Source organism: Puma concolor, chromosome C2, assembly GCF_028749965.1.
Source record: "Puma concolor isolate L17-30 chromosome C2, mPumCon1.1.hap2, whole genome shotgun sequence".
Classification (NCBI taxonomy): domain Eukaryota; kingdom Metazoa; phylum Chordata; class Mammalia; order Carnivora; family Felidae; genus Puma; species Puma concolor.
The window spans coordinates 25,363,840-25,390,182 of record NC_141675.1 but is presented as its reverse complement, the minus strand read 5'-3'; the positions used below and the strand labels follow the sequence as shown (position 1 = coordinate 25,390,182).

The 26,343-nt window shown below is 45.0% G+C and overlaps 1 protein-coding gene across 3 annotated transcripts in view; it reads right to left on the bottom strand.

Moving 5' to 3' along the window:
• The window catches only part of RFTN1 (raftlin, lipid raft linker 1), a 208,162-nt gene that overhangs the window by 52,884 nt on the left and 128,935 nt on the right, over window positions 1-26,343 (bottom strand). For all 3 annotated transcript variants that reach the window (XM_086674239.1, XM_086674238.1, XM_086674237.1), the window contains exons 5-6: window positions 10,048-10,387; window positions 1,643-1,846 (exon numbers count right to left, since the gene is read on the bottom strand). In XM_086674239.1, the coding sequence (XP_086530365.1) occupies window positions 1,643-1,846; window positions 10,048-10,387 (544 nt within the window). The remainder of the gene's footprint in view (window positions 1-1,642; window positions 1,847-10,047; window positions 10,388-26,343) is intronic.

Here is a 26,343-nt window from a genome sequence, read left to right as displayed (position 1 = left end):
AAAAGTGTGGCTGCCACAACCCAAGATGGGTGATGGGGTGTCCTTACAGGAAGCAGGAAGCGAAGGGCTCCTCTCTGGACTCCTCTAATACCAATGAATCAATCAGGGCTGTAAACATCTGCCCCAAGTAGATGCAACTCGTGTTTTATGGTGAATCTCAAAACAGACTGTGATGTTCTCTGGCTTCCGGGACCTCTGCAAGTATGCAGGGCCTCCTCAGGTAGAGGGAGGTTTCCAACCTTGCCGCCAGAGAACTAAATGGACTCTTCATTGGTTGTATTCATGAAATGTATACTCTAGAACTGCATAATACACTACTAGCCCCTAAGCATATATAGTGATTTAAATTTAAATTAATAAAAATCAAATAAATTTTTAAATTCAGGTCCTCAGTCATCCTAGCCACATTTCAAGTGGTCAATAGCCAGGTGTGAGTCGTGGCTACCGTACTGGACAGCACGGATGGAGAACATTCCCATCATCACAGAAAGTTCTGCTGGATGGTGCCGCGTGACACGTATTCTTAATGAGCCAACCACCTTTCTTAGGTCATTCATCCATTCTACGAATGGTTGCGACCCCTTACACTATCCAATGCCTGCTGCTACTGTATTAACACATTAGCATTAGATATTGATATTTAGACAGGAACAAGGGACTCACATCCAAATTAAGACCCGGCTGTTCTGTACAAAGTTCTATGACTTCCAGATGATTTAAAGTATGTACATGCAGAACTAATACTGATGTCTCTAGTTCTAAAGATGTTTGCTGGCATTTCAAGGACTGAATCCAAACTCCGTTCCTGACTCTGCTAATTCTTGAAGAGAGAACTGCTCAACAGCCAAGACGGCGGTGTCAAAGCCCCCTGCCAGGTTTTTCTGGGATCAACAAATTTGGTGTTGTGTTGCACTTAGAAATCCTGCTGACTGGCAGCCTTCAGGATCTTTACGTGCTGGCATGTTAGCCCCACTCCCCAAACCGCCTCCCGGCTTTGACGCACCCTAGTCACTCAACCTGCCGTCGTGTTAACCCCAAACCCTTTCTCCGCTTGACGCGTTTCTCCATTGTGGGCAGACTTTCTGCCTTAGGAGGGCAGCCATCAGTAGGGCTGTACCCCATGTTATCTCCCTCAGAGACAACGCCTTACTGGGGAGGGGGTACCGGGTACCGTGAGACCCAGAAACAGTGTGTATCTCTACAGAGCTTACAGAAACTAGGCAGTTCAATTCACTTCTCAGTGGTTAATTCCAAGGTGCTGCTACTGCTACTTCAAACGGTAATAGTGTCTACAAACAATTTGCACTTTTGGAGCGGCAGGATCCCAGGGGGTAATTAGTGAATGGGGAATAATCTTTTTAAAAGTCTTTACAAGCAACATAGATTGAGGCCACCATCAAAAACAGAACCCCTTTGTTTTCTCTGTCGTGCTAGAAGATACCTGGCCGACTGACTCCTAGACAGGTTTAGGGAGCACAGGTGGTGGTTTCTGTGGAAAATTCCTCAAGGTGTTAATTAGAAATCAAACGCAGCATGTTCATCAGCTGCGGGGCTTTCTGAATGGGGCAGGCTCTAAAGATGGTCTAAGATGAAAAGAGAAGCAGAGTTCATGAGGGCTGCCCAAGGTTTGTAACTTCCATACCATTGACCATGCCAAGGTAGAAGACGGCATTCACCAGCATGCCTCCTTTCCGGAAGTGGTCACTCATGTGCTCCAACCAGTTGGCATCCAAACCGCTCACCGTCTGGCCATTCTTGGAGACCCGGAGAGGAATAGTGACCGGATAGTATTGCCGGCACTTCTGATGGCTCTTCGGCTTGTTGAAAAGGGCGAGGATCTCCATCTCTGTTGGGATTTGTAAAGAAGGTGGGAGAGAAGAGGTCAAAGAGTGATAAAAACCTGCCTCATCGAGTGTAGTGAATCTCTTAGGAGACTGAAGAAATGATATCAAAGGTAAACTTTCTGTTAGGTTGCACTAATGCCAAATAATAAAACCTGATTTCAGGTACTAAGTTAGGGAGCCTTGAAAGTGACATGGACGTCAAAGGTTGAGCTTCCAAAGGCGGGCGGGTGGCACATGGGTTTTGAATCTGGCATGTAATGAATAGCTGTTATCTGGGATCAATTTGTATAGTCAGGTGTTTGTAAGGACATGGTAGACATTTCTAGAAATCCATACAAAGGTGTTTTGGAAGAAAAAAGTGGACGTATTTGGGTAAGAGCTGGTCTTTTTTATATATATATAAAAAAAAGGTGAATATACAGAGGCACATAAAAATAAAAATACTACTCTAATTCCAGGAACCTTGTATACCCTTGAACTCACTATTTATAAACTGCAGGGGTGTTTCCTGGGGCCGAACCCATAATACTTAATCAAGTACATCGAAAATACACCACTGATATGTAAAAATAAATATGTTCCCGTAAATGAGGGTTCCTGCCTGGAGTGGTAGGTAGGTGGCACTGGGAGTGGGGCTCTGAGCTTTCCCTTTCCTTCACTTATAGCTCAGTTCTTCAAAAATCAATACTCACTAGCACCCAGAAGCTGACCCGCGCCAGCTGTACGTGCTGCTGGGCCATGAGTGAACAGTATCAGCCTCGAGGAGCAAATACCTGGAATTTCAATCTAAGTCTTGAAGGTCTTTTTCTGTGTTACTCATTTAGTCAAGCAATCAGAGTTTACCCAGCTTAAAAAGCTTTGCTAACACAGGCTAGTCAGGAATAGGCTTTGGTTTCCAAAAATACCTATTGGAATAATAAGAAAATCCCCACCCTTCTTTCAGAGAAATATTTTAAAGGTCGTAAACAATGGTTGACATTAGCAACAAGGACAAAGTATGCTCATGCTCCCCTCAGGAGAGACCTGGCCTAGACCCACGTTCCGGGACCCTGTATCCCCTACTTGAGTACTTCACAATTTTGCAGTGTCCAAACACTTGCTGAATTATTCTTCTTTTAAACAGAATTGCTTTCCTTTATTTAAATAAATGAATTTAGAAAGGAAACTTTGTTTCATGACCATAAGGGAAACAACTACCACTTGCTATAAACAGAAGGGAATGATGAGGCACATTAACACCAAATATGTCCATCCACACAACATCTAAAATTATCCCACACAGGTACTGTATTCCGGGCAAAGGAAGTCTTTTACAGCTCCATCTGAGCAAACATCAGCAGCGATCTCTGGGGAGCAGTGCCAGGCCATGACACTTTGTCATCAGCAAGAGTTAAGCTACCAGGGGGGCCATTTCTATCCATCGGATGGAACCAAATAGAAAGAAAGAAAGAAAGAAAGAAAGAAAGAAAGAAAGAAAGAAAGAAAGAAAGAAAGAAAGGTGCCCATCTTCAAAGATGGCCACCTGGATTTTAAACAACCAAATCTGGCCTATTTATTATTTCCACCCCAAGTTACCTTTCTCAGTCCATTTGCCTGACTCCAGCCAGTAAATGCTTTCCCACAAGAAATTAGGGCTTGGTGTACAGAGGTGGCAATCAGACTATTTCATGACTTTGAAATACACACTTGAGGAATGGAGTCATGCAAAGAAAGGTTTGCCATGGAGGGAAATCAAGCATTGCACTGGAGCTAGCAGGGACAGGATGTGAACTACACGATCAGGCATTTTCCAGTCCAAGGTGCTAGGTGTCCAAATAAAAGCCACACCCACTGAGGACAAGAGGATAAGCAATGCTTTAGTGAATCCCTGACTTTACCTGGATTTCTTCCAAAGCAGACCCTGTAAGTTTTTGAGTGCCAGCAGTTTATTTGGGAAGTGATCCCTGGAAATCCCTCCCAGAGAGGGAGGAGGGGTAGGAAATAGGGAAGAGAGGAAAGCCAGGGAAGGGTGCATTACTGAGCAGGTTACTGCTACAGCCATTGGGGCTCACTTAACTGCACAGAACATCCCTCTGACTGCCTTGCCACGGGGCAAGGAAGCCTGGGCATTTATCTTCAGGGATTGAGGCTACTCCTGAGGTATGAATTCCCTGGGGCAGTGGCCTGCTGGGGCCTGTTCCCATTCCAGACAACGCCTTCAGGCAGAGGCTAAGAAAGCTGTCCTCAGGTGACCCAAGGAGGACCAGAGCACCAGTCACCATAATCTGCTATAGTCAAACACGAATATATATAGATCAAAAAGAAAAAGAAACCACAACCTCTATATGGAAGAGGTGAGTAGAGAATTTGACAGTGGCCCAAGTCCAAAAATACATGACAACACTTGATCAACCAGAAGAATTCCCCACTTGCATGGTAAGACAGAAACACAACTTTCCCAAATGCGTAAAGAAACAGAAAAAGGGGAAGGCCAAAAGGGGAAGGGAGGGTGCTGGGCGTGAGGTGAAGGGAAGACAGACTGCCCGACGGACGAGGTAGACAGTGCGGTGCTGACAGAGCCCCAGCTCTCACATCAGGATCCTCCCCAGGGAGGAGGGCCGAAGCCAGAGACAGAAATAAATTTTTCAGGAAGGAAACGCTGCTGGAATCAAGAGCCTCCAAAAGATTAGTAGTGGTGAAATATTGGGAGAAACCTGATTTCAGATGTGTAACCCTTTAGTTAACTCCCCTGTCCTGCTGTATCCTTGGCCATGGTCCTCTTTCTCATTACTTACATGGAAACCGGCCAAGAGAAACTGTCCCCAAATGATGCCTTTTGATGTTTTAATATTCTGATTCTCCAACACACATCATCACATGAGCAAGCACTGAGAGTTCCAAAAAGAAGTCCCAAGTTTGTTTAAATTTTCTCAGCTGCTCTGTGACTCTGCCATGACCCCAGCTGGAAGATTTTTCCAGACATGGGACAGAAAGTCCCAAAGGAGGGGGGAAGGCATTGTTTCTGAGAATGTTCTGAGAACAGCCGAAGAATTGGACTGGCAGAGCACCCAAGGAGAATCAAGACTGTCTTGCTTGTATTTTTTAATCTTCTGGTCTTTCTCTTTCTCCCTGACACGGGGGGCTTTGCCTTGTGCCATTTGGATCCCCTCTGTCCAGAAAAGTCCCTGTAATATGATAGGAGATGCAGGTATGTTGCTGGATTGACCTAAGCCAGAAAGTGCAGTAAGCTAGGGGAGGAGAAGGGGGCGCTGGGCTTACTGGGTGCTGCCAGCCTGATAGCCAGACCCACGAAGGCCTTGCTAAGCTCCTCAGGAGCAGGGAAGAAGGAAATTGATGCCCAGTTCTGAGGCCCAGGCCAGGCAGTTGGGATTCAGGCACAGGATGGAAGTCTGTGGTCTGTCTGCAGAGAGACAGGCTCCAGAGAGCCTGTGACTGGCAGGTAGCAGGCAGGCTGGTTGGGTCCTGATGTTCCAAGAGACCTCCAGCCTGGAGGGAAGGGAGCGTGCAGCATCTGGCATAAAGCGTGACTCCCAGGGCTAGACTGGGAGGAGGAGGAGGCTGGTGAGTTGGCTGGGGAAGAAACATGTGGGAGTCAGACTTGACCCGGTAGCTGCACTGAGTCGGGGCTAAGTTCTGCTGAGGTGACAGGCAGCGGGGCTAAGATGGAAGGTTTGCACTGGGAAGCAGGGCTGTGGGCTCTGTGATGGGATGAGAAGCCAGAAGGGCCTCAGTCCCGTTTGGATTCTTGAATCTGAGAGAAACTGCTTCAGACTTCTGTCAGGCTCGGGTACTAGCAGCAGGACACCTCTGGGCCCGGGTGGGGCTTGTTTGTGGAGGCAAAGTGGGGAAACCAGGCATATACAGCACTCCACGGGAATCCCCTGGTCAGGACAGCAGCAGCTACGGGCACTTTCACCTCCACCATCTGATGTGACTCTCCCAACCCCCACACGAAGGGCTGCCTCAGTTCTAAGCCCAGAAGCCTTAAGTGGATCCCCCAAACATCACAAGCTGGAAAGTGGCAAAGCCAAGAGTCTTTCAAACCCCCAGCCCTGGGCTGTTTCCAAATCTAACAAGAGGCTAATTTCATCAGTACACAGAAAGCAGGAGCTGTGGACCACGGGTGGGAGCTCAATAGCTGTTTGTTAATGGACTGAGGGAAAGGCCAAAAGATGGCGGCAGGTGGCAGATTTGGGAGGAGGAGAGCCACAGGGTAGCGCCATTCTGGGGGCGCGGGAAGGCAGGGCCACACATCAGAAAGGCCAGACTCAGGAGGACACCTCCTCTCTCTCCCCACACAAGGAGCTGGCTGCCAAGGAGGACTACTGAATAAAACCCCCTCGGCCAAGAAGTACAGTTGAGGTCACTAGCTTGGGTTTCTGGCTGGCATTTCTGAGCATTTTAAGTGACGAGGCACAGGATAGGAAGGGCAGCTCTTGGAAGATGTTTCAGTATTATTCAGTGGCAGAACAATTTGAATTTGTGTGAACCTTCCTGGCAACAGAGACGCTCAGGGAAGGACAGAAAGGAATGTTGGAAGCCAGGAGACAAGGGACAGGTGGATGTCTGGGTATACCTTCCTAGCCTTTCCCAGCACCGGCCTTCCCCACCTGGCCTGTCCATGCTTCCCATCTGCAGAAATGCATCACAAGGGGCCATTCGGAGCAGAGCTACTGGGGTGCTCTGTGTTCATCATAAGGCAGGGGCAGGAGCGGGAAGGGCAGCGTCCAGGAGTGAGGCATGGGGCTGTCCCTGCACCAGCTCAGGCCGTCTCTGCACAGCAACGACACCAAACCATCAGGGAAATCCCCGACCAGGAAATAAAAGTCAATGATCAGGAAGAGAACCACATGATGGGTCCCCAGAGAGACCTGTATGGGTGAAGGGGAGCATAACCTCCGGATCAGAGAGGCCGTTCAAGAGCCCACGGGGAGGGGGAGGGGCAGCCTGCCCCGTGTCTGGATGGTGAATTCACTGGCAAGCCCCATGTGAGCAGTTGCAGCCTAGACCCGGCTCCCCTAGGCCTCCTATAAAGGAAATAAATTAAACGAGGAGAAGGAGGGGGAAAGAGGGTGACTCCCTCTGGATTTTTTTTAATTGTCTTGCTGTGATTGCCTATTTAAGCCCACCTGGCAGAAAGAGGAGTAAAAACACTTCACCCTCCTTAGGGGGCCCTGCGAGAAAGGCAAGCTGAAAGCTGAGCAAGCAAGCAGCAGGGAGGGGAAGCTGGGGGGATTTGGGAGGAAGGGTGATGGTGCAAGGAACTGGTAAGACTTCTCAGGAAAAAGATTTAGGAGAGAGGTTTGGGTCAGGTGAAGGCCATGACCAATGTGGGCAGGGTCCCTACATGTCCGGCCTTCGGGGAGGCTGAATGCTCAAGCTAGGAGATAAAACGTCACTACTTGAGAGCATGGAAGGTGACTTTCCTCATCTGTGAAATGGGCTAATAATAGCATCCGCCATCATAAAACTGTTGTTGTGAGGCACCATCAAGATGGTTCATCGGAACTTAGAACAGTTCACCCAGAGAGTTACCACCATCATGACTGTCTATCCCCAGCAAGGCCATATATGTGGCCAATAACCCCTGCATGTTCATTAACTGATGAAAAAAATCCAAAGGCTCATTTGTTCCACACGACGAAGAGCAAAGGATAACAATAAGCTGCCTAAATTTCAGAGAGACCCATGGCCTCATGAGCAGAGAGATAAGAGCCAGCTTTGTGTGTAAACAACAGCCAGCCAGCTGCCCACTGAGTGAGATTAAAGTGGGGTACTGTAACACGCCCCTCCCCCATGGTTGAAATTCCCCTCCACTGTTGGCCTGACCACTTCCAGACACATCCTTCTTTAGCAGGATCTGGTTTGCTAGTAAAGAGAAGGGACTTGAAGAAATGAGGCACAGGCCAGGACACCTTGGGTGCTGAGGGGTCTTTATGGGTTCAGCAACGGAGGGGGCTCTTTGGGTGAGGGAGACAAACAGCCATAGGCCAGCGGGAGGCACGTGGGGGAAATGGTCCTAGGACAAGTCTCCCCAGTTTAATTCTCCCTAGAGTCAACCAAAGAGGGCAGGAAGTCTGGAAGGAGTCTTGGAGAAAGGTGGATTCTAGAGCAGGAAATCTCAGAAAAGTCCTGCGGGGAATTTCAGTATTGAATGCCTCCTTTCTCAAAACCAGGGCTCCATGCAAAGGTGGAGGCCAGTGGTCAGGGCTACTGAGCCTGTGTGCCAATAATAACAGCTCACACTTAAGAGTCAAGCAGTGCTGAGTGCTTCAGATGTACATCTTGGGGCGCCTGGGTGGCTCAGTCAGTTAAGCGTGCAACTCTTGATCTCAGCTCAGGTCATGATCTCACGGTTCGTCAGATGGAGCCCCAGGTCAGGCTCTGTGCTGACAGTGTGGAGTCTTCTTGGGATTATCTCTCTCTCTGCCTCTCCTCTGCCTCTCTCTCTCAAAATAAATAAATAGAACGTTTTAAAAAATGTACACCTAACCTTTCAATATGAATCTATTGTTCCATCTCTATTTTCCAGGGTAAGAAACTGAGGCACAGGAGGGTATCTTGTCCAAGACTGCCTAGGTAGAAGGTGGCAAATGGAATGTGAGTGGGGTCTGGTTTCTTAACCACAGTGCTGCCTGTCTCCATGACTCCTGGCCCCTTCTTCAGAGGTGCTGGCTGTGTCTGCCCTGAACTCTCACCCTCGCATGCTCCTTCAAGGAGGTCGGTCTTCCTTCTGGGGATTCAGAACAACACATGCAGCCTAACAGCAATGAGAAGATGGGAGGTTTCTGGAATAACACCCGGACATTCATCAGGAGGCACACACAGGGTCTAAATGTGCTCTCAGCTACTCTGGAGGGAGAAGTCTACCTCAAACAGTGTGAAAAGTCCCATAGCTGAAAAGCCCTACTTTAGTACATATTTAAGAAGGATCCAGCCATAATATTAAACAACAGCCATAATATATCCCAGAATGGAGGCAGTGCCAATCTCTCGCTCTAAATCAACGTTGCAAGTTAAGTCCAGAATGGCCCACCCCGCAATTTTCTTTCCAGGAAGTACCGACCTAATATAACAAAAGAAACTGTTCCACCTTCTTCTAGATTCTCAGCGCATAAACTGTTCCTCATCATTAAGAAGAGGCTAATTTCAAGAATCAGGAAATGAATAATAACATGAACTAGGAAGATGACCCAGAAGGCCCCCTAAAGCCTGGGGGTCTCCTGGAAGTCTTGTTACCAGTGCACCTTCTGAAGGCTGGAAGAGGCCACGCAGCTCAGACAGGTGCCTGGCTCTTGGGAAATGGCTGGATGCTAGATTTCTTGGAGAAAGAAAAAGGAAAGGGAATTACAGGGAAAGGGAGAGAAACTTCACTCACCATAAAGTGAGGGCCTCAGGAAATCTTATTAGTCTATTAGAGTAGAGACGTATAACAAGATAAGTTCACAGACCAGATCTGCCAATTTCCTAGCCTGGGAGAAGATTTACTCTCTAAATCTCAGTTTACTCAGCTGTAAAATGGGCAATGATACTACAGCTCACCCACATCACACACATCACCACAATTAAGAAATGTTGGCTGCTATTAATAAGTGTTGTTCTTTGAATTTGCCAACCTAAAATGCCTGCTCGAATGGCCGTTACAATGTGATTAGGAGGATTCACGTATTGGTGGCCTCTCGTTGGCAGTGTTCTCTCCACACTGCTGATTTGTCAACTATACGCCCTGCCTGAAATCAGGCTGTTTACAGTACCTAGTGAGTTGAATCACCAGTTTCCTGCACAATTTGTCCTTAACTGGCTTTCTTGATTTCTTTCTTTAGGCAGATATTCAAAATGAGGGGACCAAAAGGGAGCATACGTTCTGCATTGGTGCCCAGCATCTTAACACTTTTCCTGTGCTAAGAGCAGGGCAATTCAAGGGTAGCACAAGAGCATGGGGTGAAAATCCCTTAAGTTCTAGAATCTACTTCGAACGTGACATGTCGGAGCGACCAGAAGGCAATTCCGTGGTTCTGCTCTCCCGGAAGTCACAACTTCAGTACGCAATCAGTCAGGAGGCCCGGAAAAATGCCTGATGAAGTTTCCCCTGTGCGATGGACTGCTGTCTCTACACTCTAATTCCATTTCTTTTTCCTAAAAGGCCATGGGGACTACTGAAAAGCCGTTAGCCTCTCTTATAAGTGGTTGCTGACATACTTACTTCCCGAGAGTGGCTCCTCACTCACTTCCAGCAGGTCACCCTCCGGCCCATCCAGAGTCTTGCTCACCCCGTGTGGAGAAAATTCTGCTCCGTCCCCCTCTCCCGAGGGCAAGCTGGGTTGCTCAGCGATGGGCGTCTCCCCTCCTGGGCCCTGGCCTGGCTCCCGGCTGCCGTCCATCCCCACGGGAGCACCCGGGTTCTCGTTATTCTCACACCTGCCCGGGTTTTTTTCCGCATCTCTGGCGTCCACTGGGGGGCTGCTGCCTGCCGACCTCGCAGGGCAATGGTACTGAGGTATGACGCCGACAAATTGCAGGCCCTGACTTGCAGCCTCCTGGATCTGTAAGGCAAACGAAATGAAGGGGACTGAGTGAAGGGAACTTTATTCTATCAAAGGGGGACACGGGCAACATCCAAAACGTCTCACCGGAGGATTCTGAGGATGATTCAGTTTGAACACGAAGTCTCTCAAGGTGGCAGGTGTCCCATGTCCCTCTAGGCAGTGGCCACACCCTAACCCTGGCCCGCCTGGGGACAGACAGCATGGGGCTTGCTCTTTTTAATTATGAAGCATATTGGGGGCGCCTGGGTGGCACAGTCGGTTAAGCCTCCCACTTCGGCTCAGGTCATGATCTTACAGTTTTGTGGGTTTGAGCCCCACATTGGGCTCTGTGCTGACAGCTCAGAACCTGGAGCCTGCTTTAGATTCTGTGTGTGTGTGTCTCTCTCTCTGACTCTCCCCTGCTTGTGCTCTCTCTTTCTTTCTCAAAAATAAAACATGAAAAAATTATGAAGCACGTGGCTAAATAGGGCTGGGATTACCTCTCTTTGCAATACCGCATTCGTCCCTACTGGTTATTTTTTCTCTAAGAGGCTGAAAGAAGGTTCCAAAGGATGAGTTGAAACAAAGAGTTTGAAAGAGGAAGTTCATTTTGGTAAGAGTTTATTTTTTCGTTATTATTATTTTTTTTTTTCTGATGAATCGCCTACTTCCTGCCAGTCAGGCTACTGTATAATCCACTATGTCTATATAGCCATATACTAACTACCAGATGACATTTTATGACCCAAAGAGCTTCCTCTTTTAAACAATTGTTTTGGCAAAGAAGGGCGGAGGTGGGGAAAATCATCACTGCGTGGAGGCTGGTGTGCACATTCCCCACAGCAGGGAAATCTGACGGACAGACACCTGTTCCTTGGTGCTCCGCCTAAGCCAAAGGCACCTGAAAGCCATGCTGGGCCCACAGGTGTTGCTACGGCTGTCTCGTGACTCTGTAGGCTACGGGATACACCATCCAGTCTAGGTAACAGGTAACTTGCTTCTCACTTCCTGAGTCTGCAAGATGGGGGGTGTTGGGGGGGGGGCTAATGACCACACAAAGTACTAAGGCACTTTAACTCTACCCTCCCTGACAGATACCCCTGGGCAACTGAATGTAATAGTTGTATGTGAAAGAAAAATTGAAAGTAACAGCCTAATAAAATCAAGCAAGAGCCGACCCAAACTGGAAAATCGGCTTTAAGAGACATCCTGGGCAAGGATGCTCAGGTCATTTTACAGATAAATCAGGAAGTGAAGACCTCAGAGTTGTGTAAGTCTTAGTCACCAGCCTCTGAGTGGATGACCTCAGAAAATCTTGAGGCCTCTGTAGCGATCATCTACTGTCATTTGAGAATTAGTAAGAAACACCAGCATGGAGCTACTCTTTCTAAGGGAGAAGTAAGCCGTGACCACCCTCCTTGGATGAAACGCCCTAACTTTAAGCCGAAGGTCATTTTAGTTCAACAATGCACACTCTAGAAGGCAATCTACAGCAGTTACAAATGTACCATCCAGTCTTTCTATAAAGTCTAGCTTTTTCTAGAAATAATGACAACAACAGTAGGGATTACCGTCTACTGTAGACCTACTAAGTCCCAGACACTGTACTAGGCATTTTACATAAATCGTCTGTTTAATCCTTCAAACACACCACATGGTATCATTATCTCCATTTCAGATGAGGATACTGAGGCCCAGAGACATTACAGTCATAAAGCAAGCAGTGAGTAGCTGAGGTTCAAAGCCAGGTCTGACTCAGACCCAAGTTCATTCTCAATCACTAGACCAAGTGGATGCCTCTCAAGGCATCATCAAGTACATATGTGTTCTCGGACATGTATGTGTCCACACATATGCCCGTGGCTGGCTCAATTCACTCTTCAAAAGTTAAACAAAAAAACTTAAAGTCACTCCATCCCATTCCGAAAATTCATTTTGACCCATTAATCTGTGATAGCTGCCTGCTTCTAGAAACTGTTTTGGAAAGCTTCTAAAGGAAGACACAGGTACCAAAGTTTTAAGAGAAAAGAGTGGGAGATCATTATTACCAAAGAACCTTAGGTTAAGGGAAGCTACTGCATATGAAGGCTTGCTCTGAGCCTCCTGGCAACATAGGGAGAGCCATGGATTTTTATAATCCTTAAATGAAATGAGGAAACATGCCAGGTCAATAAGAGAGAAGCATAATTTGCTGGTAAGGAACAGAGAAATTTGTCGTATGACTCTTGCAGAGCTATGGAGTCAAATGGGTCTTCCTTAGTTTTACAGAAAACGAAGAGACATTTTTCTTACATCATTTACATACTCTTAACCCTTGATAGAAGGCGAGGACATTGTGCTAAAGCACAGATCTTCAACAGTCCTTCCGTGTGGCTCTAACGTGATAGAAGCCAGATAACTGAAGGCAGCTGCGGCCGATGGCAGCCCGCTGAGATGTGTCATGCTCGGGGACGGGGCCACTTCAGCACTAACTTCCCCAATTCCCACTGTACTGGAGTGAGGTGGCTTGTTCTCGTCTTAAAAGTTTGTGAAATAATTTCAGAAATCACTTGCCTATGCTTCTTCCCAACGGTTGGGAAAGTGGCTTTTTAAAGTTTTGAACGTGTTATGCACATTCTCAGGGCACTGAATTTATAGTAGAAGTAAACTAAAACCTAACTGCCACAATTTTCATACGTGGGAAAACACCACTAATAACTTCCAGGGGTAGCTCCTACAGGAAGGACAGTGAGCCAGCTCCCCTCAAAGCTGCACACCTCTGTTTCAGCCGGGTGGCGTTCCCTTTCATGAACCGCGAGTCTGAGCCTCTCCATTTGCCACCGTGCTGCAGGAACAGGTGCACTGTCAGCACCGCCTTGCACACGCCCCCCTTGCACACAGCCCCTGCTGCGGGTGTCTCACCACACACAAAACAGCTATGACTGTTGAAGTATTAAAAGCTGGTCCCACTGGGGGCTCAACCACAGGCCAGTCTCGACTTGAGTCATGGGGTTTGGAGGCAGAAAGGCTTGGCTTGGAGCTCCAGATGTACGACTCTGGAACCAGAGTACGTTATATCACTTTCTATGCCTCAGTTTTCTCATCCACAAAAGGAGGGAGATCCTACTTCTCTTGCGGTTGCTATGAAGGTTAGACATTACATACGGCAGGTGTGCCGAAGGACAGGCACAGAGAAGGCACTCCTGACCATCACTATTGCTCTACCCTCTCTCCTCATCGGTCCCAGGCTTCTGTGACCCTGCTGACTGCTGACAGTCATCCAGAAGACGGAGGTGAGGACTCTGGACACAGGGCATTATCCCAATCCTCTCTTTCCTTACTGGGACTTGAAATTGCGAGAGGCTTTGCATTAATCAGACATGTCCCTTCTCTCCCAACTAACTGGACTACCATACTCCTTTGCCCTCCTGTACCTCAAACTTATCCTCTACGCCAGGGGTTCTCAAAGTGAGAACAGCATCAGCATCACCAGGGAACCTGTCAGAAATGCAAATTCCCAGGCCTCGCTGACTTCAGAAACTCTGAATCAGAGCCCCTGGGGATAGGGCCCAAAGCCTTCCAGGTGATTCCAATACACCCCAAAGTTTGAGAATCACTATTCTAGAATATGCATTTCATGAAGTCTGGAGTTTTGTGCGCTGCTTTGTCCCTGGTGCTAGAATGATGTCTGACATACAGGAGGTGCTCTTTAAGTATCTGTGGAATGAATGAATACATTAAATAATGAGTGAATATGTATGTCTTCTCTCCCAGAATGACCTCCTTGAAGGTAGAGATGGAGACTGATTAATTTTTCAGCTCCCGAATTCAACTGTATTAAGTCTGAACACTGGCCTAGGCCAACATTGCACTTAGGTGCTGGGGATACAAAATGGGGCACCTGGGTGGCTTAGTCAGTTAAGCATCTGACTTCAGGCCAGGTCATAATCTCATGGTTCATGAGTTCAAGCCCTGTGTCGGGTTCTGTGCTGACGGTTCAGAGCCTGGTGTCTGCTTCGGATTCTGTGCCTCCCTCTCTCTCTGCCCCAACAAAAACAAAAACAAAAATAAAAATAGAAATCCTTACTCTCAAGAAGATTCAGCTAACTACTGTAAACAGCTTTGAAAAACAATTACAGTAATGTGGCAAAAAAAATGCTTATTTTATAATGTTGTATTAAAAAAATCAAGATTCTGGGGTACCTGGGTGGCTCAAGTCAGTTGAGCTTCTGACTCTTGATTTTGGCTCAGATCATGATCCCAGGGTTGTGGGATCAAGCCCTGCGTCAGGCTCTGAGCTAAGCCACTGAGCATGGAGCCTGCTTAAGACTCTCTCTCTCTCTCTTTTCCTCTGTTCCTCTCCTCCACTCACAGGCTCTCTCTCTCAAATAACAAAAATAAAAAATAAAACAAGATTCTAAATTTTATAGACACAGTATCATGACAGCTATGTCATATTTCTGAAGTGTGTAATTTTTCAAAATTTATCTGATGAGTATGCATATTACTCTAAAAATTTTTTTAATGTTTATTTTTGAGAGAGAGAGCATGCGAGAGAGAGAGAGAGAGAGAGAAAGAGAGAGAGAGAGAGAGTGGGGGAGGGGCAGAGAGGGAGACACAGAATCTGAAGCAGGCTCTAGACTCCAAGCTGTTAGCATAGAGCCCAAAGTGGGGCTCAAACTCACGAACCGCGAGATCATGTCGTGAGGTGAAGTCGGATGCTTAACTGACTGAGCCACCCAGGTGCTTTTATGCAGTAAATACTGGAAAAATTTCTCATAGAGCATGTTAAATGTAGGAATGGATATAAAGGTATAGAAATGACAGTGATTATTTCTGCCTTAAGGGGAAGCAGAAAAGTTTCTGACAGGTCAGGGCTATAACAAATGAAATAATGTAATATAGTAGGAAGAGGTGAGGAGTGTGACAGAATCAAGAGTGTGTACCTCTCACTTTACACTTTCAAATTCAATTTTTTTCTCCAAAATACTATGCTAGACAAACTCTATTTGGGGACCAAATCTGCAGGAGGCTTTGAAGGATGAATAGGAGTTCACCAGACAGGTGAAATAAAGGGAGAATGGTAATGCAGGTAAAGAGAAAGGAGAATCATCATGGGCAAAAACTTGACAGTATGCAACAGCCTGATGTATTGAAGTGACTTCTATAAATATTTCTGGGTCATGACAGGAGAAGCCAGGAATGAGGGTGAACTGGAAATCACAAGGGCCATATGGTGGATGTCACTGAATACCATGCCAACAAAGGCTCTGACTGCACCCTGCAGGCCAGCATATCCCCCACATTTCGCACTATAGTAACTCCAAGGGCAGAGAATAGGGGTCTGAGGGCAAAGCACACGATTTCTTTGAATGCTCATCTTTTATCTTAAACATTAATGAAAATTTTATATCCTGCACCATAGTACTGTAGAGTTCCAGAACGTCTAAAAAGATGGCAAAGGTAAATGCCTCCCTCCCCCCGTCCCCAGCCCTTCCAGAGAAGTTCGCTTCTCAGGCATATGAAACATCTTTGTGCATAAATCTTTGCAGCTCTGCTTACTTCCTTCAGGTGGATTCCTGGAAGAGGAATTAATGAGTCAAGAGATATTAACTTTTCAAAGGCTGGCTACAGGCTGCCAAATTGTTTACCAGAAAGGGGGAGTAGTCCTTTTTAACCAGAGGAACCACATTTAGATTTTATAAAGATCAATATTTGGCTAGACCCTGAGGGTCTTGACTCTTCTTAACTCTAGGACAGCACTCTCTTTTCTCTTTTTCTCTCTTAAAGTCATTTGACTGTGTTTGCCAAACAGATCCCTGTTTGTTTCGCATTTACTCATGTATTCATTTGTTCATTCACAACCTTTCTTGAGCAGATCTCATGAGCATACTAATGGCGGGCCCTAGTTACTGCTCATCGGGGTTCACCCTCAGCCACCTGGTCTCCTCGCGCTACACTCCCTGCAGTAACCTCCTCCACTCACTTGGGTTTAGCCACTAGTTATGTGTTAACTATTCCCAAATTCAGACTCTCCAGCCATGACTTTCCTCTGGAGTTCAAACCTACACGGCCGATGATCATGGCTGCTGGGCCCACCACCGCCCTCATCTCTCCAATTGGAGCCACAGGCATTTTCCTTAGCTCTTGCCTTTCTCTAACCTTGTGTATCTGCTCACCACATCCTGCCAGATTTCTCTCCCAGTGTTTCTGAAATTCCGCTCCCATTCTCCACACATCTAAGATGGACTTACTTCAGGTACTCATCATCTGCTGCTGGACACCACTGTTCCTCCAAGCTACACCAAGTCTTCATGAGCATGGGGTCAAGTCAATATGGAAGATCAAATCACGACCACCCGGGTCACCTTGTTACAGAATTCCCTGCAAATTATCACGTGCGCCTATAAAATTTCTCTAACAACTGTGATTATTAAAACGATAATTGTTAACATTGTACAACTCTTCCACAAAGAACTTTAACGTGCATGATCTTAGGCCCCAAAAGAATACCCTACAGAAAAGGAAACTGGTTCCGAGACAGTTATGTGACTGGTCAAACCACCCAGGGATAATCACTGGCAAAGTCTGGATTCAACTCAGCATCCTAAAACCAACGTGATGCTTGCTCCTTTAATGAGACCACTCTTTCTACTTCATGTCATCCAGCCTGTGTCCAAGATACCAGTTTAAACTGAAACACAGCTTCACCCACCTGCTTATTTCTGCTGCATTTAAGAACCACCACACCCCCCGATACTTAAAGGAGTAACCCTTGCTGGGTTAGGAAGCAAAAATTAAGTAACACCGTTTTCAACTGGTCCAAGACTTCATTCAGCTGCTCTGTAATGAGTAAGCACAAATTTGATAGTTAACTCTATTTTCCCAATCTAAAATCAGAGATTATGATGTGAAAAAGATCTTTCCTTCCTTTTTAAAGACTTATTTCTATAAAAAAATCTCAACTCATTGTAAAAAATTAGAGCTTCTATTTAAAGAATAGCTTTCATGAAAAATAACAACATGACATTGGAATAATCTCAGAAAACTGAGACAGAGAATCTGTTACTCTACTTTCAAAATGAATACCATGCTGCTAAAGATAAGTTCAAGTATATGCAGGTCTTAGCCCTACCATGTGAAAGTAGAGCGTTCCTACGAAAACTTTTATAAGCCTGAATGGCATAAAGTGAAGAAGGAATTATCATTAATTTCAATGGAAAAAATTTTGAGCATTCCCAGATCCAAAAAATAACCTCTCTTAAGCCTTTCTGATACCTTAGGAAACATTTTGCTAACAGATGCACAAAATAAATCTAGATAAAGCACAGATGCTCATAGACATAGTTCAAAGCTCTGGAGGCTGGATGCTGAGATGCTGAGCGTCGTTCCCCAGGGAAGGAGCTTGGTGGGGCCACTGTTGCTGCCTGGGGTACGTGCTGCCTCTGTAATGGCTTGCTGCAAAACAAACGCTGAATGCTATTTTTGCTTTTTGCCTTTTTTCATAAAAGCAAAAATCCTCATTGGATTTCTTTCACTTGGTGAAAATGGGTACTAAGGTAGGTTTTTGTACAAGGGAAGCTGCATAACATGAACTCTTGAAAAGCAGGGGATACCTGTACTCTATCTAGTACACGTGTTTGTGTTTTAGAGAATAAGTATCGGTCAGGGTGAAACCAGTTACAGAGAAGCGGAACGTGGATCGGATTTTGTAAAAATGAAAGCTATATGTCACATGGAGAAAGGAGCAGAATGGGCTTCTGCTGACAGGTCAGTAGGAACTGGAGTGCCCACAGACCATACCAGACGGCATGGGTGAAGGGTGAGAGACAAAGACCATTCTGTCTGAATCTAGTGAAAGAGTTGCCATGGGTCAAATGGCTAAACTATGATGACCAGTTGCTTGGTCAAACTAGTCTAGACGTTGCTGTAGAGAGATTTTAAACATGTGACTGACACCTATAATTAATTGACTAGAACTAAAGCAGGTTACCCTCCATAATGTGGATGGGCCTCACTCAATCAGTGGAAGGCCTTAAATGCAAAGACTGACTTTTTCCAAAGAAGGAATTCTGCCTTTAGACAACAGCATGGAAAATCTGCCTCAGTTTTCAACCTTCAGACTCCAGACTGCAACATCACTCTTACCCGAGCCTCCAGTTGGCAGGACAGCCCTCCAGGTTTCGGACTTGTCAGTTCCCAAGACCCTTAAACTCAATCAATTTCAATCCCAGTATCTCTCTCTACAGACAGATCAATCAATAGACAGATAATCCTATTAGGTCTGTTTCTCCAGAGAATTCGAATTCAGGAGGAAAACAGGGAAAGGGAGTGAGGTGTATAAGACAGCACAGGGCAGGCTGATAAAGGTCTTTAAATCTAAATCTGACTTGGTGTGAAATGAAGAGATGCCCAAGAGCTCCCAAAAGGCAGTGAGAGAGCATGTGCCCCAAACAGAAACAACACCACTAGGACTTAATCTGGCATTGAATCAAGGTCCCAGGGGAGAGGGTGAGGTATGGCAAGAAGGTTACCAGTGGTCACTGTCATCAGGTAAAGGAAATCTCCCCACCACATTTTGAAATGAGGGAAAGTAAATCCTTAACCGGTAGATTTAACTTCTACAAGTTATAGGCAGTTTCTAACTTTATGATGAACTTAATGGAATGGCTATAATTCATTAGCTAATTTATGCTGGAAATCAGAAACTCACTGAATTTTTAAAAATGTAGAGGGGCACGTGGGTGGCTCAGTCGGTTAAGCGTCCGACTTCAGCTCAGGTCATGATCTCTCAGCTAATGAGTTTGAGCCCCGTGTTGGGCTCTGAGCTGACAGCTCAGAGCCTGGAGCCTGCTTTCTGTGTCTCCCTCTCTCTCTGACACTCCCCAGCTCGTGCTCTGTCTCTCAAAAATAAATAAATGTAATAAATAAATAAATAAATAAATAAATAAATAAATAAAGCAAGCCAAGAGTGACTATTTAAATTTAAGTTAATTCAAACAAAATGAAATTAAAAGTTCAGTTCCTCAGGCCACATTTCAAGTGTTCAATAGCCATTCATGGCTAGTGACTATAGTATAAGATAATGAAGATACAGAACATTTCCATCATCACATAAGAAGTATTATTATGAGCATAATAAACCATATAAAATACTGAATAATAGAGGGGTGCTGGGGTGGTTCAGTTGGTTAAGTGTCTAACTTTGGCTCAGGTCACGATCTCACGGTTCGTGGGTTCAAGCCCCGCATCAGGCTGTGTGCTGACAGCTCAGATCCTGGAGCCTGCTTCGGATTCTGTGTTTCCCTCTCTCTGCCCCTCCCCCACTCACACTGTCTGTCTGTCTCTCTCAAAAATAAATAAATATTTAAAAAAAAATACTGAATAATAGAAACAGTTTTCAACAATGACTTCAGGGGCATGTAACAATAGGGAAAAGACCAAGACCCACACACACTCACACTCACACACACACACACACACACACACACACACACCCCAAATTTACCCTAGACCAGACCACTGCCCACTCTGACCCCTCCCCCATAATTCATGGGCCACCATTCTGCAACAGCTGACATTTTAAAGTCTTTGGGGATTTATGAAATAGAAAGGCAACCTACAGAGGCATGCACTTATGTCAAGACCAGGCACAAAAATGCTGTTCTGAGTTGCACAGTTACACATGAGTCTTTACGGTGAATATTTTATCATACACACACAACCCTTCTCCTCTTTTGTCACCTAAACTCTTGTACAGCTTTCTGAGAAGAAAGGTTCAAAAATAGCACGGGTTTAAGCTCAAGTCTGAAGATGCCCTGAGTTCGGATGTGTTAACATTTAGCTTTAGAAATTGAAACCTTTACTAAGCACTGCTGGGAGTTTAGCTCCATTATCATATAAACCTGCTGGTGTTGTGGTTTTCTCCTTTAATGACCAGGAGGTCTTAGAATGAGCCCTGAACAAGACGGCTGAGACATACAGCTTCAGACCCAACTCTGCAACTCACTAGTTTAGTTACTGGTCAACCCAGCTTATCTATCTGAACCTCAGTTTCCTCATTTATAAAATGGGGTTAATAATACCCATTCATTCATGCCATAATGCAATACCTTAGTATGCGCTAGGCACTAGGAGCTTGGGAAACAATAGTGAGTCAAACAGGCACTATCCCTACCTTTTTTTTTTTTTTAATTAAAAAAAAATTTAATCCAAATTAGTTAGCATATAGTGCAACGATGATTTCGGGAGTAGATTCCTTAATGCCCCTTACCCATTTAGCCCATCCCCCCTCCCACACTCCCCCTCCAGTAACCCTCTGTTTGTTCCCCATATTTATGAGTCTCTTATGCTTTGTCCCCCTCCCTCCTTTTATATTATTTTTGTTTCCCTTCCCTTATGTTCATCTGTTTTGTCTCTTAAAGTCCTCATATAATGAAGTCATATATGATATTTGTCTTTCTCTGACTGACTCATTTCACTTAGCATAATACCCTCCAGTTCCATCCACGTAGTTGCAAATGGCAAGATTTCATTTTGATTGCCGAGTAATACTCCATTGTATATATACAACACATCTTCTTTATCCATTCATCCATCGATGGACATTTAGGCTCTTTCCATATTTTGGCTATTGTGGATAGTGCTGCTATAAACATGGGGGTGCATGTGTCCTTTCGAAACAGCACATCTGTATCCCGTGGATAAATGCCTAGTAGTGCAATTGCTGGGTCGTAGGGTAATTCTATTTTTAGTTTTTTGAGGAACCTCCATACTGTTTTCCAGAGTGGCCTCACCAGCTTGCATTCCCATATCCCTGCCCTCTTGAATTTAGTATGTGTCCAACTCAAAGGGTAACTTCGAGACCCTGGAAGAGTTAATGTGTTCAATCCTTCTCAGACTATCTATGCTCAGTTTGAGGGACCACCCCTTGCCCTGGCAGGGCTGGGGTTGGGGGGGAAGAGGTGCCTTTATTCTTCCTCTGCTATTAGGGGTGATTTGGTGGGAGGCTTGGAAAATTCTGAAAGAACCCAGAAAACTACAAACTCCCTAAAACAAAAGGAAGAGGTGGAGCCCAGTGTGCTGGTGGTAGTAGAGAATGGATCCATCCTCTTTGGTGGCTCCCTTCAGGGCAGGCATTTCTGACAAAAGGATTTTTATTGGCCTTCATTATCTGTGTTAATTGACTCCTTTCATATAGAGGGTGCCTATAATTTCACAATTCATTAAAATTATAGTGCATGGGAGTTAGAAATCAGTAGAACAGAGAGATGTGCTGTTTAATGCCTATTCCTCAAAGATCTTCAATTAGCTATTGGTGCCTCCTGAAAACCAACCCACTAGAAGACTCCAACTTGTCAAAAGTCTAAGTCAAAGATGCAAAAGGGAGGTACACAAGGAAAGGCCTATATACGAGGAATGACTCAGTGGTATCTCAAATAGCAGCCAAGTGGCCTCAAATAGGGCCAGAGATGGACCTTAGGAAGACCTGGAGCCAGTGTCTTCAGCACAGTCAGGAAACTTTCTCCAAGTTTTCTCCCTACTTGTCTTTATTTGTTAGCATCATTCTTCTTTCTTATTTAGGACGGATTTTCTCCGTGTGGCAGGAAATAGGATCATTGTCAGATTCTGAGTTTTCTGCTTACAGTTTAGCAACTAGAGATGAAGTGTCCAAACTTCCTAGTTACACACTGCGAAAGATCCCAGAGAAGGGCTCTGATTGGTCCAGCTTAGGTCAGGTATCCACTTCTGGGCCAATCAGCTCTGGCCAGGGGCACGGTAGCTCTCATGGAAGTAATACAGCTGGATTGTTGGAACAAAGGTTAGCAACAGGAAGAGGTAAGAAAGTGTCATAGATCATGTAGAGAAGAGCAAATGCTCACTATGCCTGCACAGAAAATCCATAATTACAAAAGCTTACATTTATTGAGTGATCACTGGTGTGCCACAGACTATTTTAAGGGCCTTACAGGAGTTAACTCATGTAATCCTTATAGCAACAATAATAGTAGATTTTCCTTTTTAGCCCCATGTTACAGATTAGAAAACTGAGGCACAGAGAAGTTGCACAGGTTGCCCTCAGTCATACAGCTAGTAAATGGCAGGTAGCATTCAAACACAGGCAGTTTGGTTCCAGACTCCTACCTATTATACCGTTCAGCATTATATTGTCTATACTATATCCTATACTCGAATCCACATTTTGAAATACCAGGGCTAGATCATGAAGAGTGTTGAATCTTTAGAGTCTGGACTTTTTATTCTGTAGGCAATGAGGTACCATCACGGTGTCAGAGCAGCAGTGACATAATCATGTTTCTCCCAAGGAAAATTAATCTGTCCACAGGATGTAGTACGAATCGAGGCAGGGGTTGGTGGTAACAGAAATGAGCAGACAGGAGGCAAAAAGAGTGGTTGAGGGCCTGGGAGTCACCACAGAGGTTGTGGGAAAGGTCATTAAGAGCTACTCTTGCCTGGGAAAGGATGTGAGTGAAAGGTGGATGGGAGACCGAAAGTAGAGACAGCAGTCTGTCGACTAAAAGGCCTTGTACCACAGGACTCTGATGTGTTAAACAACTGGCAATCATCCAAACAAGAACACTTGGAAAACAAAAGGTGAAATTATGAATAATAATGCTGTGATAACAGGGATGAGTTGGAACTGTCCAAGGGAAACGAGGCACATGGTCACCTAAACATGACCAGCAGTGAAGACCCAGAAAGCTGCTTTAAAGAAGACTCGAATGACCTCTTTCTCATCCTTCCCTGCCCAACATGTGGTCTGCTTCTTCCGTCACACTCCTGGTATTACATCCTTGGCTTCCTCTGCCTGGCCCCTCCCACAATGTCAAATCATCCCATCAGTGCAGGGTCACAACAAAGAAGGCTTAAGGTCTTCCATCTAGACCACAAGCGGACACTGTGCTGACCTGTAATCCCTCCTTCCACCTCTAGCCAGAGCTCCTGTCCTCCCCCTGGGTGACCACCCCCGCACCTTGTTCAGACCTCTCTACTTTCCCTAGCCTTTGTTCTTTTACCATTCAAAGTTCCTCCCCTTTCGGTCTAAGCAGAACCTTCTGTTTGAAATGCTGTTCCACCCACTCTCCCCACGACAGGATTCTCCTTGCTACCAGGATCCCCTCTTCCCATTTATGGCTCTCCCTGAAATCCCAGTCTAAAAATGGTCACCTGGACATATTTCAGCATTATCTCTTTCCTTAATTTTTATCATATCCCTTATTTCTAAATGTTTTCTTACTAACTTAGTGTTTTTCCCAGTTGAATGAGAACTCTGTGAGGGCAGGAATGAGTTCTCTGTGAGAACTCTATTTTGTTCCCTACTACGTCCCCAGCATCTGAAACAGTTTCTGGTACCTCGTAAATCCTCACCAAATGCCATTAAAGGGAAGAATAGGAAAGAAGTGAAATTTACAGCATCTCAGGTTACTTCTAAGTGGAGCGTCTTTGACTCTACAATTTCAGGAACTATCCATCTGGGACTAATATTGTTTTACAAATAACACTCATTTGAGATTTTGAAAATCTGCACATCATTTGTTACTCATCTCATTTTAACAGTGAAAAAAACATGAAGCCTAGAGAAATTAAGGGGTTACAAGTCCAGGAGTACATCTTAAGAAAGCAACTGTTAAATAAAATTACTTGCAACCCTTGGGTTTCCAGTCCCATCTCTTAACAAACCAGGTCAATCTTCCCCTCAGGCAAAAGAAAGCATATAGTAACAAACAATTTGTTCATATCAGTGCTTCTTATCAAGGTAAAAAATGCCTCATAACTGGGCATTCCTTGGAGCCTTTTTTCTTAAAGGAACTACCTAACACAAGATCATGCATTTCTTTAAAAAAACAAAATGAAACAAAACAGCTAGAATTCAGAATCCTGGAGCCGCTGAGGTTGACAATCCCAGTTTTATACTTCGGTAATGCCAGTGACCCTGGCATTTTAGGCTAGGGGCAAAGAACTTCAAAGGCTTATTTAGACTCCTGAGAATGTTCTGGAAAACCAGTTTTAGAGTCTTCATGGAACTCAAATCTCAGCACCACAGTTAAATGACTGAGGCAAAAGAACGTAAGTTTAAAGAACTTTAACCAAGAACAGATGTTTCCTTTCACACCACACTGCTTTAACATCCAGTATTTGTGATGTTTTCCCCCCAACCATTCCCTGATTTACATAGGCCTTCAAAACATTAATGAAAGGCACTTTAACAAAATGTTGAGATGGTGTGGTTGGACAAGTGCTATCCTAGTTTTACCTCTTGGTTAAAAAAAAAAAATCCTTTTCTATTCCCATGACTTCAGACCAACAAAAATATAACACGGTCCTAATGGCATTTGAAACCCCCATGGTAAACAGAGCAGTTAAACTAAGTACTTGGGGATGGTTTTCATTACAATGTGCTAAAGAAATGAATGTTTTATTGTTCCTTTGTAAATACCCTGGAGAACCTTGGGACGGTTCTTCTGGAAGATGGAAATGATTTAAGAGAGTTTCAGATCTCACGAAGACATGTGATCTCTGTGAGTAACAAACAGGATTTATTTTGAAGGGGGAGGAATGGAGCTTTGCATTTACAACAGTTGAGAATTACACTTAAAGATTATTTTCAATGTCCAATGACCCTTATATTCAATACTCAATTCCACTTCTTGCCTTCCTTTTTATTTTTTATGTATTCCATATTTGCCCTAGCATGGTCTCAAAGTTCTCTCCCAGTAGAATGAAAACAGCATGTCTGAATTCATGTATGTGGCAGATTGTGCGTTCTATGCCACAACAGTATTTCTCATTCCAAACTATCTGCTGGAACCTTGCCCCTCCCCCATCAAGAAGTAGAGTCTATGCCCCTCTACTTGAACCCGTATGGTTTTGACCAATGAGTGAGGTGAAAAGGGTGCTATGTGACTTTTGAGGCCTGGTCGTAAAAATTCCATGAATGTCCACCTTGTTCTCTTGGGATGTTTGGTCTTAGAACCCAGCCATCCTGTTTTGAGGAGTCCAAGTCCAAGAGTCCAAGAGTCTGTGGAGAGGCCTGTAGCCAGCAACAACTTGTCAGCCATGTGAGTGGCCTTCTCGAAAGTGGACCCCCAGCCACTGCCAAGCCGCCCGGTTGACATCGCATGGAACAAAGATTAGCCACCCCTGCTAAATCCTGCCCAAGTTGTAGATTTATGAGCAAAATAAAAGACTTGTTTTATATCTCTATGTTTGGGGTAGTTCATTACAACATAGCAATTTACAACCTCTTAAAATACAGCAGTCCTCACCAACTCATACCCATGGGAAGACACCAGACCATAGTAATGTCTTAAAGTAAAATCTCCATCCTTCATGAAGGATGCAGTTGGCAGCACTCTCAATATGCAGAAATGTAAACAAGGATAACACGAATACTTCCAAGGAGTGGGCCTTGAGGGATATGCTTTAGTGGAGAGGTAAGAACAGTTTGTAATTAGCTTCTCAGTTTGTGACGATGATGCCTCGGAACTGCTACCACTAGGCAGGTACTCTGAGGTAAGCATCGCCCCTGCAGCGTGCCTTACATTATTAATCGGCTGAGCAAACCTACAGACACAAGCTCAGTTCTTGTTTATCACAAGTTACAAATGTGCAGAATGTGAATTAATGATGATGTTTTACCATTCAAGAGCGACACAGACTAATGCCCACATTCCCGGGCACCATCAGAGTCGGAAGGGGTTGTAGAGACCTCTGTGCTTGAGGCGTAGGAAAAAAATCCATCTGTGTTATTCTTAAGGTGCCGTAAAGAGAATCTTCCATTGCCCTCTGGGGAGTGTCTCAGAAGGGAGTCAGAGAAGCAGCTACATCTCTCATTCAAAACGGGAAGTCATTGAAATCAAAGTTTCTACACCAACTGAATAATAAAGAGTTCCAACAAAAACTAACTTTACTTCTACCAGGAATATATTTAAACACTTTCTTTTAAAGTTTCTTCCATGTTTCCAGGTATTTTC